General features: G+C 41.0%; 1 protein-coding gene across 1 annotated transcript in view; it reads left to right on the forward strand.

Annotated features, from left to right (window-relative positions):
• Positions 1-2,687: 2,687 nt before the first annotated feature.
• Positions 2,688-12,451, forward strand: part of LOC109487388 — a 71,599-nt gene continuing 61,835 nt past the window's right edge. Inside the window, exon 1 of the mRNA XM_019791376.1 lies at positions 2,688-3,268. Coding sequence (XP_019646935.1) covers positions 3,212-3,268 — 57 coding nt within the window. The 5' untranslated portion in view covers positions 2,688-3,211. The remainder of the gene's footprint in view (positions 3,269-12,451) is intronic.

Below are 12,451 nucleotides of genomic sequence, written 5' to 3' on the forward strand. Positions count from 1 at the left end.
GCAAATTGCATCTACCCATCACACTACCTGGTACAAGTTATATGTCAAATATTCTCTTGTGATGAAGGATTGAATGTACATCAGATGCACCTGTTTACAAACCATTTGCAACAGACAAAATCCACCTCCATAACAGGTGTTATTTTGATCCGTGGCAGCTGAGGGTGCATCCATCTGGTCTCTGTATCTTTAGCGACCACCTAGAAGAGTCCAAGAGGGTCAGAGCTATTGAGATGACGGCCACCCATTAGATCATACAATCCTCTACACAAGTCTCAGCGAAACTGAGAATTGAAACTCCCAGGTTTTCTTTTCCAGACATTCTTGTCTATCAGGTTACGGAGAAGTTAGTGATGAAAGGTTATGATGTAAATATTTGCGTTAATAGCTAAGAATAGGTTTCCTGTGAAGTTTTATGTACAACTTTGTTTGTTTGAACCATTCCTTATTCACGAGAAGCTCAAACCGACCTGCAGGCCGCTTTTCATCGAGGTCATGAGGGAAGAGGTAATCGTCAGAGAAAATATATTGGAAAGATAACGGTCAAGTTAACTCACTCACTATCCAAGTTTTGATTAGACTAAGTTAAAGTCCTAATAAATCTATACCCATATTTTACACATATGTGGTACAGTACAAAAAAACATATAAGAATGAGAGCTTGTATATGCCATATGGGTTGTGTCCGTTTGTTTTGGTTGTTTCTGATATTGCTGTTACTGTAAATGTGTATCACGTACTTCAACATGACCAAAAGCGGCCAACAGTTTTGTATAGGATGTTATGGTACGGTCTGCGATCTTGCCTTCCTTGGGGGAGGTCCTGTTTTTCTCAGCTTGGGTGAGCGAGATTTAAGGTTGGAGATGACACAAAGATCCTAGAAGTGATGATTCAGGATGTTTATGTGCCAACTTTTATACATGACTGTGCCACTAGACTTGCTCAGGTCACAGAATCAGTCATGTTTTGTTATGGCACATTCCAATGACGGGGTTAGGTGCAGGTGAATCCTAGAGAATGATCAAAAAGGTTTGAGATGACACAAAGATCCTAGAAGTGATGATTCAGGATGTTTTTGTGCCAACTTTTATACATGACCGTGCCACAAGACTTGCTCAGTGTCACGAAATCAGTCATGTTTTATTATGTCTCATTCCAGAGACAAGGTTAGGTGCAGGTGAATCCCAAAGAATGATCCAAGGGGATGACACAAAGATTCTAGAGTGCTGATTCAGATTGTTTTTTTTATGTGCCAACTTTTATCCATGACCATGCTACAAGACTTGCTCACGGAATGGGTCATGTTTTATTATGTCACATTCCAGAGACAAGGTTAGGTGCAGGTGAATCCCAAAGAATGATCAAAGGTTTCAGATGATGCAAAGAACCTAGAAGTTATGATTCAGGATGTTTTTGTGCCAACTTTTATACATGACCGTGCCACAAGACTTGTTCGGAGTCACGAAATGGGTCATGTTTTATTATGTCACATTCCAGTGACAAGGTTAGGTGCAGGTGACTCTGAGTGAGTGAACTTGTTGACGTCAGGTTGTTGGCATTTCGGTGAATTACCATGACCCAAGCCATGTTTAACAAATTTTCAGGTGACTAGAGGGTAAGGTGTCAGTGACCAAATTTGGCAATCTTCCAAGAGTATTGCTAGTTAGTAAGTAGTAACAAGTATAAACTGAAGTTGCTTATTCAGTTGTTTCTGCTTGCCCAAAATATCATCACAATACATTAATACATACTTGTACATTGGAGTTTACAAGTTAGATGGGTATGTTATTAAAGGATAATGTGATGAAATAAAAGATATTTTTTCTGGGTTGCTGCTAAGATTGACGGTGTGCAGATTAACAAATTGACAGGTTTTTAAACAGTTTTCTCTTTTCGAGACTCAACAATTGACATTACTTGATTGATTGCACCTAACATTGCAACATGCCTTTGCCATTAATGACATAAAGAGGCTTTAGACCTCCGCTCTTCCACCCTGAAATTCTTGCATCACCGCACAGTTTCCCTCGGCTTCCGTTCTTGAACACCCTCCCTTGCCGACTCGTAAACAATAGCAAGTTGTCGGGGAAAATAAACTTACCTACATATGGTCAAGTGGCTGGCTTTATTGAAGCAATGTTTGCTTTATTCAACGTATTAATCACGTATGTACCAGATATGGGTCGTGCCATTAAGTCGCTATCAAGTACAGATAAGGTAGATGCTATAAAAAGAATCCACATGTTTTGGGCAGAACGGAAACACAAGTATCCAGTCGGCATTCTTGCTTTGTGGCATACCGTGAAAACGCCAAGTCACGTCCCCTTACCTCGGACAACCCCAGGATACAAAATGTAACCAGGCCCAGCTTCATGTTTACCTAGAAAGCCCCTCAGAGCTATTAACCACTTCAGGCGGCTACAAGCCTGATGAGAAGGTGTTTCGCCCCCCTCTAGAAAGAAGGTTTACACCAAAACAAGCAAATCCTAGAGTCCTAATAGAGCTCACACCCCCACTGTGTTCAAGGTAAGTTGGGCAATAACACCTGTGACCTGTAGCCCTCCCGCCCCTACCCCACCGTACATCTGACACCGTTCTCCGCAAACAACACTATTCACTCCCATTCAACTTCCGCTAACACCGCGGAAAGTTTATTTCCCCCCTTGAACACGTAGCTATTCATTGGTGAATGCCTACATGAATCATGGCATATATCCGCTCATAAAGGGGGGTCCTTACCCCTAGAAAAATATTTGGGAAGGCAAATTTGATTTCAGTCTTTCTTCAGCCTCCTTTGTGACGAGCGGCGCTGCTGCGAAATTCACTTACGAGATTTCGACCAAAGCCTCTTTGCAGGCTGGATTAGCAAATTTACCGGCAATTATTGACGACAAAGTGATGTTTTTACCATCTTAATGCTTTGGAAAATCGTTGTTGTATCTTGAAAGACTTTGACAAGCATTTTTGGAGGACAAGAACAGTCGACAAAAGTGCCACAGGTACAGAATTGACGCAGGGTTCCGTATCTCTGATATGAAAAATGGATCTTTAGTTTGGTGACTTCCAAAACATTTGTCTTCTCCTTATCATCGGTTGCCTGGAGAAGCAGTAGCAATAAAGCTCTCGACGTATTTATCGGGATTGGACAAAGATACTCCGCGCTAAAGAGAACAGGCTTTTCGCTGACGATGTTTGGGGAACAAACAAGAAGATGTGCACAGAACTGATGGCTAAGGTCCGGGCAAGACGCATAGCTCCGATTCCAGAGGTAGGTTTTTTGTCAGACACTTTCATGCAGCCTTTACAAAGTTCCTATATGCTGATAACAACTTGTCAAATATCTAGATGGCATACAACGTAGTCTTATCATCTTCATCGGTAAAGCGCCACCGTTAAACTTTGTTTTCTTCTGTTGTGGTTTTCAGTGTGTGTCGCTGAAAACTTTGTGTTTGAGTTGTTACGAAGGGAGGAGGCCTGACTTATCTCTAAAATGCCTTCAATGGACATTTGCGGTACATTTATCAAGTGAGATGGACAAACAACAGAAATTCTTTTCCCTCCTATCCTATCTTGCGGTTCCTTGTCGAGCAAACAACGCGGACATTTATCTGAGCCGGTTGATGCCAAAAATCCACACGACAAGAAAACTCCATAAGCCGAGCCCTTTGATGTAGGTGGTCAGTTTGATACTACTTAGTGACTGATGCACTTTAATAGCCCTGAGCTGTAAGAACTTGCCACAAAGGCCTATCAAAAACGTATTAACCAAGGAACAGGTAATCCCCTTTGTGCAAAGGCGTCAGAAAGAAGGTAAGAGGTTGTTTTAAATACACGTGGATTAAAAATAGATGTAGAAAGTTCTTGTTTCTGTATATAGCAGTTTAGAGTAGGTTTGTGTACTCATTGTTCTGTATTTAAAACAAATTGGTATAAACTTAGAGTACAAGAAGATCAAAAAGAGCTGTGTGTGCTTGAATCAAATCCTGTGTTCAAATTAGCCACGTGTGAAGCCAACTTTGTCTTGTTAAATCTCTTAAAGACCTGAAGGTATGCCTCTCTGTGTTTGACATGTTTCTGTTTCTCACCAACCAATAGTTGACAAAAATGCAAACAGAATTTCGTGACCTTCACAGATACTTCTTGAAGGCCGATGAGTGTCTTACGTAGGCAATAGTTCCGATCTTTTGTGTACGTGGAAAACATGAGTACAGCGGCTTCTTTGGGTCCTACCTTTTGCAAATACAGGTATGCGTAATACGGTATGTATAATTAGCTGGTACAGAAGGTGCTTTGAAGGCTTTCACAACTATCCAGTAGTTCTATTCACTGTGTCAGACAAAGATGTGCCAAAAACTGCAGTAAGACAAGAATTAAAGTACTGTTAGACAGTTATTTGCCAGGTACTTTTAGCCTGGGTGCCATCCTATTTGTATAACGGGGCTTGGAGCCTCCTATACCTGCTCCCTCGGATTTGGAGCCCTGGTATACAAATACATGTAGGATGGCACCCAGGCTAAGTTGCCTTCAACGTTTGGTAGGAAAATGTACTCTTCTTGAAAGTTCTCGAAGCATTAGTGTAACGTCAGTGTTCCAAATAAAAGTACCAGAAACTGAGAAAGCACATAAGCCTTGGATGTTTGTAATACAGCTTTTACTTATTCATTGCCAACTGTATTAGCCTGGGTGCCAGACCCATAGCACACTAGCAAGTTGTGTCCAGCGTGCTATGGGTCTGGCATCCAGACTACAACTGTATGTGTATAGCTCTTTTCAAAACCACTTGTGCCCAATTTCGCATGTCTATCAAAGAATCATTTAATTCCAATTTGAACCACAACTGGAGGGTTAAATCCAGTTGAAAGTCAAGGCCATGAGTCGGGACCTACCCTGCTGCTGTTGATGGTAGATCTCGCTGATAGCACAATTTACAACTCACCTTCATGCTCCAGCACTCCAAGTATACCCTGTGACTGGCATGTCCTAATTTTGGCCTGCAGAAACAGGCTTTGGGCACGTTCTGCTGGTATATTCCTTGACCTTTTTCGACAGATATAATCAAGGCAGGGGCTTAAATGCAACAGGTGTTTGCCACCCTGATAGGTGGGGAAATTAAGAACGTGACTTGAGAAGGCTTCTTTATGTCTACCACTTTGCAGGGTAAACAGTAAGCACATGTTTCACAAATCAGACGATCAGTCACACACAAAAATTTAGCCAGGTTTGGGGTTTCATCTTTCATCCATGTCTTGTTGAAAATCTTTGAACAGATGTAGAAAGTGTCACACCAATAGACTACTACTAGTATTATTTCTACAATGTAATCTTGACATATAGCATGGAGAAATGCCTTATAATCTTTCATGAGGAATGCATTATGTAATAGAGGATCATAAATAATTATTTGTGGTCACGGCAGTGTTTCTGTGGTCACAGCAGTGTTTCTTTCTTTCTTCAAATTTTCGTGGTGACACAAATTCATGACACCACGGTTATGCCTCCCTTGTCTGACTACTGTTCTACAGAATTGTTCCAACCAGGAATTCAAAATACTGTGAAAACCTCCCTTTCCCCTCTCCTACTGCTAAATAAAACTACTGCTAAAACTCTACACTTTACAGTATCTGCTTGGCAAAATGGCCAAGATTTAGATTGTCATCCATAGCCTCCATAGCATGCCAAAAACTGGGGGGTTTTGGGGGTCTTCATGGTCTTTGGGAGCATTTATGTGCTATTTTCTGATTACATATAGACAACATAGCCGGCCTGGTTGAATAACCCCCATTTTTAGAACTGGGCTGATCAGAAAACAGCCGAAAAGACCACCAAACCCCGTTCTATTGAACCCTGCTACGGAGGCTACATTCATCCAACCAACCCAGACAGTCCTTTGTGTATTATAATCTACTGTCCATTCAGACACCTCTACTCCATAAAGTGCTGACATTGTGACACCTAGACGCTATTGTTTGATAATAAATAGGTGAGAAAATTACACCTCGTTTTGTAATCCGTAGGTGACAACTACATTGACTCCAGTATCATTTTATAGACTCCTAATGACTAGATGTGTTTTGACACCCCATGGTTGCTTCAAACACTTCTTGTATGATACATAGTCTCCACCAGACTTTTTTTGCAGGCTGAATAAATCATAGAAATCGGCCTAAAAGGGTGGCAAGAGAAGGTAGCCGGCCATCGACGATCAAATTGGCCTGCTAAGATTGGATTTCTACGATTTATTCAGCCTGCAAAAGAAGTCTGGTGGAGACTACATGATACATACAAATTAAATACAAGGTAATATCAAGCCAGTACATTTTCTTACACAGGGAATGGGTTGTAGATGTGTGTAGTTAATGAGGAACAGGTGAGGTTTGCTGTGTTTTCTGTGTACCTGAGCTTACTGGGTTACTCTCCCAGGGGGGCCTACTGTAGACAGCTCTATAAATCATGTGGTGTAGGAGGGTACAGCCAATCCATTGGTAAAGCCAGATTAAAGGGTTAGGAGATAATCTCAAAGCAGACCTTTTGGTGGCTGCAAGACAGTATCAAATTGGCTAGGCAGTATCCATTTGCCAGGCATAAAAAGATATGATAAATGATACCAGTACACAAAGAATTCCTGATAAAAATGCCTAATAAAACTTCCAAAAATAGGCCAAGGCTTAGATTTCTGCTTGATGAACATTTTGGGTAGGTCTTTTCCATGTTTAGAGAAAATTATGAAATAGAATACAAGTACATGTAGCAGGATTTACAGAAAACTGATGAGCTATAATTTTCCACTCTTTGGAAATTTCAATCTATAATGGAAATGTACTGGCATGAAATTGAAAGGGACATTTGCATGACAACATGTAACTGGTTTCATGAAGATGTCCCAGTTTACTAGACATTCTTTTGTTCGCAAATAGGACAAAAGTTTTTGTTTTGATCAAGTCAAAGAGAGCTTAGGACAAAGGGAAGTGGTCAAGTTGTATATGTTTTTTGGTTGTTTTTCTTGAAACTTTTGATCAGAAAAGCTGTGAAGTGCCTTTCCCTAGGGAGAGATAGCTTGCTGGACAGTTTGTAAATCAGGGTCCCACGGGATGGCCTCCAGGAAGTGATGTAATGTGTCTAAGCTGGGAAACCAGTGGGGTTGGTCCTGCTCTGGTTCTCATCTCCTCCCAGAGGACTCAGAAGTGCAGGAAAACACCTCATTTTGCTGTAATGTCTGCTCTGTTTCCTTGGATTTCTGTAGTGTGAAGTGAAACACTTTGACTGCTGAGGCTATAGAGGTAAGCTGTGTGCTTTTGTTCTCCAGAGTTCGGTCTATTGTATTGTGATTTTTGCATGTGTATTAGCCTTTGGTTTAGGATTTGCACATGTCTCTGGTGCTCAAAAATCATTCTATGTGTGTATTCCTGACAGTGAGAAAGTAGACATACATGTAGCATGTGTTTGTTTCAGCGCTGTCATTAAGTCATTTCTCACTTGAAGGAGAGATTGTACTGTACTGTGTGTTGTAGATTACCTGTGGAGATATACTAGAAGCTCGGAAGGAAAATTGGGGTTTTACCAATAAGCGTTTACACTTGTACAATGCAGAATACTGGAGCTATTTATGCAAAAATACAGACAAGGCTTATCTTATATTCAAGTCAGTGAAGGTGAAAAAAACTGTGTCACTTGCGATTGTAAGAGCATATTAGTAAAGCAGTATTACATGTGTCAGTTATTGTAGTTGTCATTTAATCCAATTTTTTTTAAAGAAAAGTAAATTAAGGAAGTTCCACTAGGTTTCTTACTACAATGTATTTGTATATTTGTATGAACTACCTTTGGCTTACCACTCCAGCTTGACATATGTCTGGTAACAGGTAATCACAGTATATTTCCTCGAAACTATTTGATTGGTAGCACCTACTGTATCCAATGATGACTCAATTCTGAGTCACCGAATCTCAGAAGCCGTAGCTGTTTCTTCTGATTCTTGTTCTTTTCCTGATTACTACACCTAGTTAGCCTCCGTAGCAGGCTTATAGAACTGGGGGTTTGGTGGTCTTTGGATGTTTTCTGATTAGCAAAAAATGGGGGTAATTCAACCAGGCCGGCTATATTGTCTATAGTATATGCAATCAGAAAATAGCACATAAAAGCTCATAAAGACCATGAAGACCCCCAAAACCCCCAGTTTTTGACATGCTATGGAGGTTAACACCTAGTACTGTAGTCAGTATGTCTACACACTTGTATATCATTCTGTACCTTGTCTATCCATCTCTTGTTGCATGATGAAGAACCTATGTGATCTATCATGATTGTTTACCCTACCAGACCTCATCCAGACACACTGCTACAAGTCACAGCTTCCCCCCATGCCAGTATTAATCCATTAGTGGTGTTTACGTTTTGCGGTCTTCTGGTGTTTGCACAGAAACACCCACTTCATCAAAAACCCATAACTTCCTGGTTCACACCAAATTACAGATTTGCTCTGTGGGTAGGCAGTAAAGACCTGTTTTATGTTCTAAGCTACAAGTTCCTTTGGGTAATATACATCATGTACATGTATGCCAAATTTTCACAGTTTTTTCTTGAAATTCTTTCAAGTTCAAGCTTTTATATTTAGAATTGACTGGCTGCCATGTAACTATATGTACAGTTATGTTTTGATACAAAGAATTTTACTGCTGTTAGCAGACCTTGTATTTTAAGCTGTAGGTTTCTGATATGATATTTTACCAAACTGTCTTGAATGTGATTTTCTTTGAGTGCTGAGAACTGGGCAACTTTTTTCCAGCAATTACTTTTAATCAAGCAATGACTGGTGAAGCTCAAAGCATATGGAGTGTGTATAGAAGAAGGGCATCTGTACAATACCTGTTCCCTGTCAGAGCTATATTGTACTTCCACAGTTGGACATGTGGCAAAGGGTCTTCTAGGACATCTCTGTTTGTATGCGACAGACGTTCCCAGAACTGACTGGAGGATAAGTTACAGATGGAAGACTGTCTGTTTCCTGTTATTACAAGTCCAGTCCGAAGCTAATAACCGGGGATTCGGCCTTCTTTTGTGGGAGAATTTGTGATGGAAATTTGGGGGAAAGAAAACAAACAGGAAGAAGGAAGAGCAGAAATCGCAGTGTCTGCTACTGCTATCACAGATAATATACCATTGTAAGAAGAAGCTATCATAGGTTTGCCATAGCATCTTCAAAGGAAATAGCTATTTTTACCAACAATGTTATGTTTTCGGTAGCATTCAAGTGTGTGTCTGTGTGTCTGTAAACACAATAAATCTAGAATGCTGGGATGGATCTTCTTGATATTTGGTAGGTGGATAGGTCTTGATAGGACCTCGAAATGACTAGATTTTGTGCCTCCTAGCGGCTTGTTGCACCTATTTTTTTTTAGAACCCGTACAGTATTCATAGTTCAAGTTGAAAACAACATCCAGGCACACCCTACAAAAATGCTTTTATCTTGTCGTCTACATATAAATTTCAGGTTCCACCGGATCAACCGGGAAAAGAAGGATTTACTTGACATTTAAAGACAGTATTTAGAGCTCTTCCTGTTTGAGGCCTTGGCATTCCCCTGTGCCTGATTGTTGATGTGTTTAATCATCCTTACATCATTAGGATATCAGCCTGGAAGCCTGTGTAACAGTGCTAACTGACCATGCTAAATGGTCGTGCGACCTTTTAGTGTAGTGGTTAGCGTTGGTGACCGCCAAGCGTACAACTCGGGTTCGATTCCCGGTTGTGACCTGCTCGCCCCTTTCGGTTTTTACAGTGGTTCCCATGCCGGCCCTGTGAGTACTGGCACTGAGGATAAGTGTGGCAGCTCCAGGAATGTCGGACTCGGAAGATTCGAGGACGAATCTTGAAAGAAAAGGGGGAGTAGTGTAACAGTGCTAACTGACCATGCTAAATGGTCGTGCGACCTTTTAGTGTAATGGTTAGCGTTGGTGACCGCCAAGCGGACAACTTGGGTTCGATTCCCGGTTGTGACCTGCTCGCCCCTTTCGGTTTTTACAGTTTCGATTCCCGGTTGTGACATGCTCGCCCCTGTCGGTTTTTACACCTGTAATCCTTCCAGGATCAGTTGCTGTTATGGTTGTTAATGGTTTACGTGGCCTGGTCTTGTGCCTGGCTTTAAACTAACCTCCAAGCAGATGTTGGGGTTGAAAATCATTGCGTTTTCTGACGTCTGGCAAACTTTTCTGAAAGCCATTCACTTGCCCCAAACTTTGGCCATCAGAGGTCATATTCTAACTAACTCTTGCTTCCATCCCTGTCTCAAACCATTGAAACTTTGTTGCTATAAACATGTGGGATAAAATCCCAGAAGATTAGCTTAGAGTCAGAAGTTCAAGGCAGCTGAAGGGTGCTGATGAGAGAGGACCTGTGTACCTCTGACTTGGAGGTGACTTTGTTACAACAAGGCACTGGAACATGTGGGGTTAGGTTTCAGGACTTGGAACTGCAGAGAAGTACATCTTTGGACTGATGTAGATGTTTGGGAAAATCGTAGTGATAGACAAAATGAGAGAGGAATAGAGAGAAAAGAACTTGAAAGAAGGAAAAAGGAAGAAATAGAATGGTAGATGGAATAATTGAAGTCAGCAAAGCATTTCTAGATACATACTAATTAGAAATGTAAGATCATAAGCACGTCGGCAGAAAGTACTGCACCTGCGCGAAACCCATAATGTATTGTACATAGCATTTCGGCAGAACGTCTCATATAAGGTTGTATTCGCTCATATAAGGTTAGCATTTCGACAGTAGTTTCCAAATGTTGTGTTGGAAAGAATATTCTCTGTACCAGCCAAAATTCTGATGCAACGTTGACCAAAAACCCAACGAAAAACGCAAAAATATGGGGTTCTGCGCAGGCGCAGTACGTTCTGCCGATGTGCTAGATCATGGGGCTGTGAAAAGGTCTTCACGACGAGAACACGTGCCAAACAGTAATGGTATCTGATACCAGTTTAATTGTACATTTGCAGCTGAATAAAAAGCATTCCTTTACTCTTTTCACCTCTTCTCCAAGCACTGTCCCACCTATTCAACTCTGTCTTTTCTGATGCAGTCTTCTTCGCTGCATTAGAAGTCAAATAAGCTGTTTTCCTTCGACAGGAAGCTTTGTATTGTCCTTGATGCACAACAAAGTGCCGGATTTCCATTGGATAGAGTATCCAAGTCCTAGAAAAACAAACAATACAGATCCTGGTTTACCGCTAGCGACTGGTAGAAAGGCTTTGTATAATGGGTTAAAATAACCTTTGTAAGGGAGCAGACAAAAGTCACAAAAGTGTGTAACATTCTGTGTGTAGTAAAGTACATGTAGTTGAAAACAGGAAGGAGGTTTCTTGGAACTAGTAATACTGATAGGTGTAAGCAGATACAGTAGTTTGAGAGCTTGCTAGTTTTTCTGTAGAGTAGAGATAGAATCTTGCCAATGCTTTCATCCCTTCCTTTCTTAATCCTTTGTTTGTAAACAACTTTTTCCCAGATGTTCTTCTCTTGATGACCTGTCTCCTAGTTAAAGATATTACCTGTTTGGTCACCTGTTGGCTTTCAACTTGGGTGATAAAGATATATTAAGAGGCATCCTCAGTGGTTAGTTAGTGGTTAGATGTGTGTGTTTAAAAACCTGGGGGTCAGGCCCTGAGCAACACTTTTGACTTCTGCAGAAAGGAAGAGAAACTGTTGTTGTGGCCAGACTCTGTTGAAAGGTGATAACATAATGACGTAGATGGCTGGATAAGGTCCACTGATACCTGTGGGAAAAACGGGCCGATTTACACTTCGCGGTAAAGTCTGGTCAACTGGACCTTTTGAGGGGAGGAAGTTGCTGAAAACAAAGAGGGTAGATCAGTGGGAAAAAGACATTGGATAAAACAAATACTCCACTCAAAGGAAATGCATTAGCGTAGTCCGATATATTCTCGCAAGGTTAGGCAGCATTTAGATAAAGAATAGGAACATATTTCCTTCTAAAAGGAAATATGTGGACTGATGAAAGACGTTTTATAAATACACACATTTCTGTAATGTTTTCTCCGTATCTTTCTGTGTGGATATCATGACTCTTATACATCCTGTAGTGGTGTTGAAGTCAACTAGAAAATGTTACATGCTTCTGCTATCTCTACAGCACAATTCCATAGGAAGACAACTCCTATTGGATACAGACAAGTTCTTATCTTTTGATTCCTGACATAGTCTGCATATTTTGCACAGTCTCCCTAGTGATATGCCTCTTTAATTCCTCCCCATCTCTTAAAATGCTTGGAGTATTTGTCCCTCTGGGGTACAAGAAACCACACAAAGGTTCGCAATTTTCGCTGCTGGTGGAAGTAATTTCTGCCTTTTTGTGGAGAACAGTGCATGTAATGTTAGCAGATAAGCGAAGAATGGGCCTCCAGGCTTCTGAGTAATTTTCCATTAAACCACAGACAA

The sequence above is a fragment of the Branchiostoma belcheri genome, unplaced genomic scaffold, assembly GCF_001625305.1.
Source record: "Branchiostoma belcheri isolate BF01 breed outbred unplaced genomic scaffold, Haploidv18h27 scaffold88, whole genome shotgun sequence".
In the NCBI taxonomy this organism is placed as follows: Eukaryota; Metazoa; Chordata; class Leptocardii; order Amphioxiformes; family Branchiostomatidae; genus Branchiostoma; species Branchiostoma belcheri.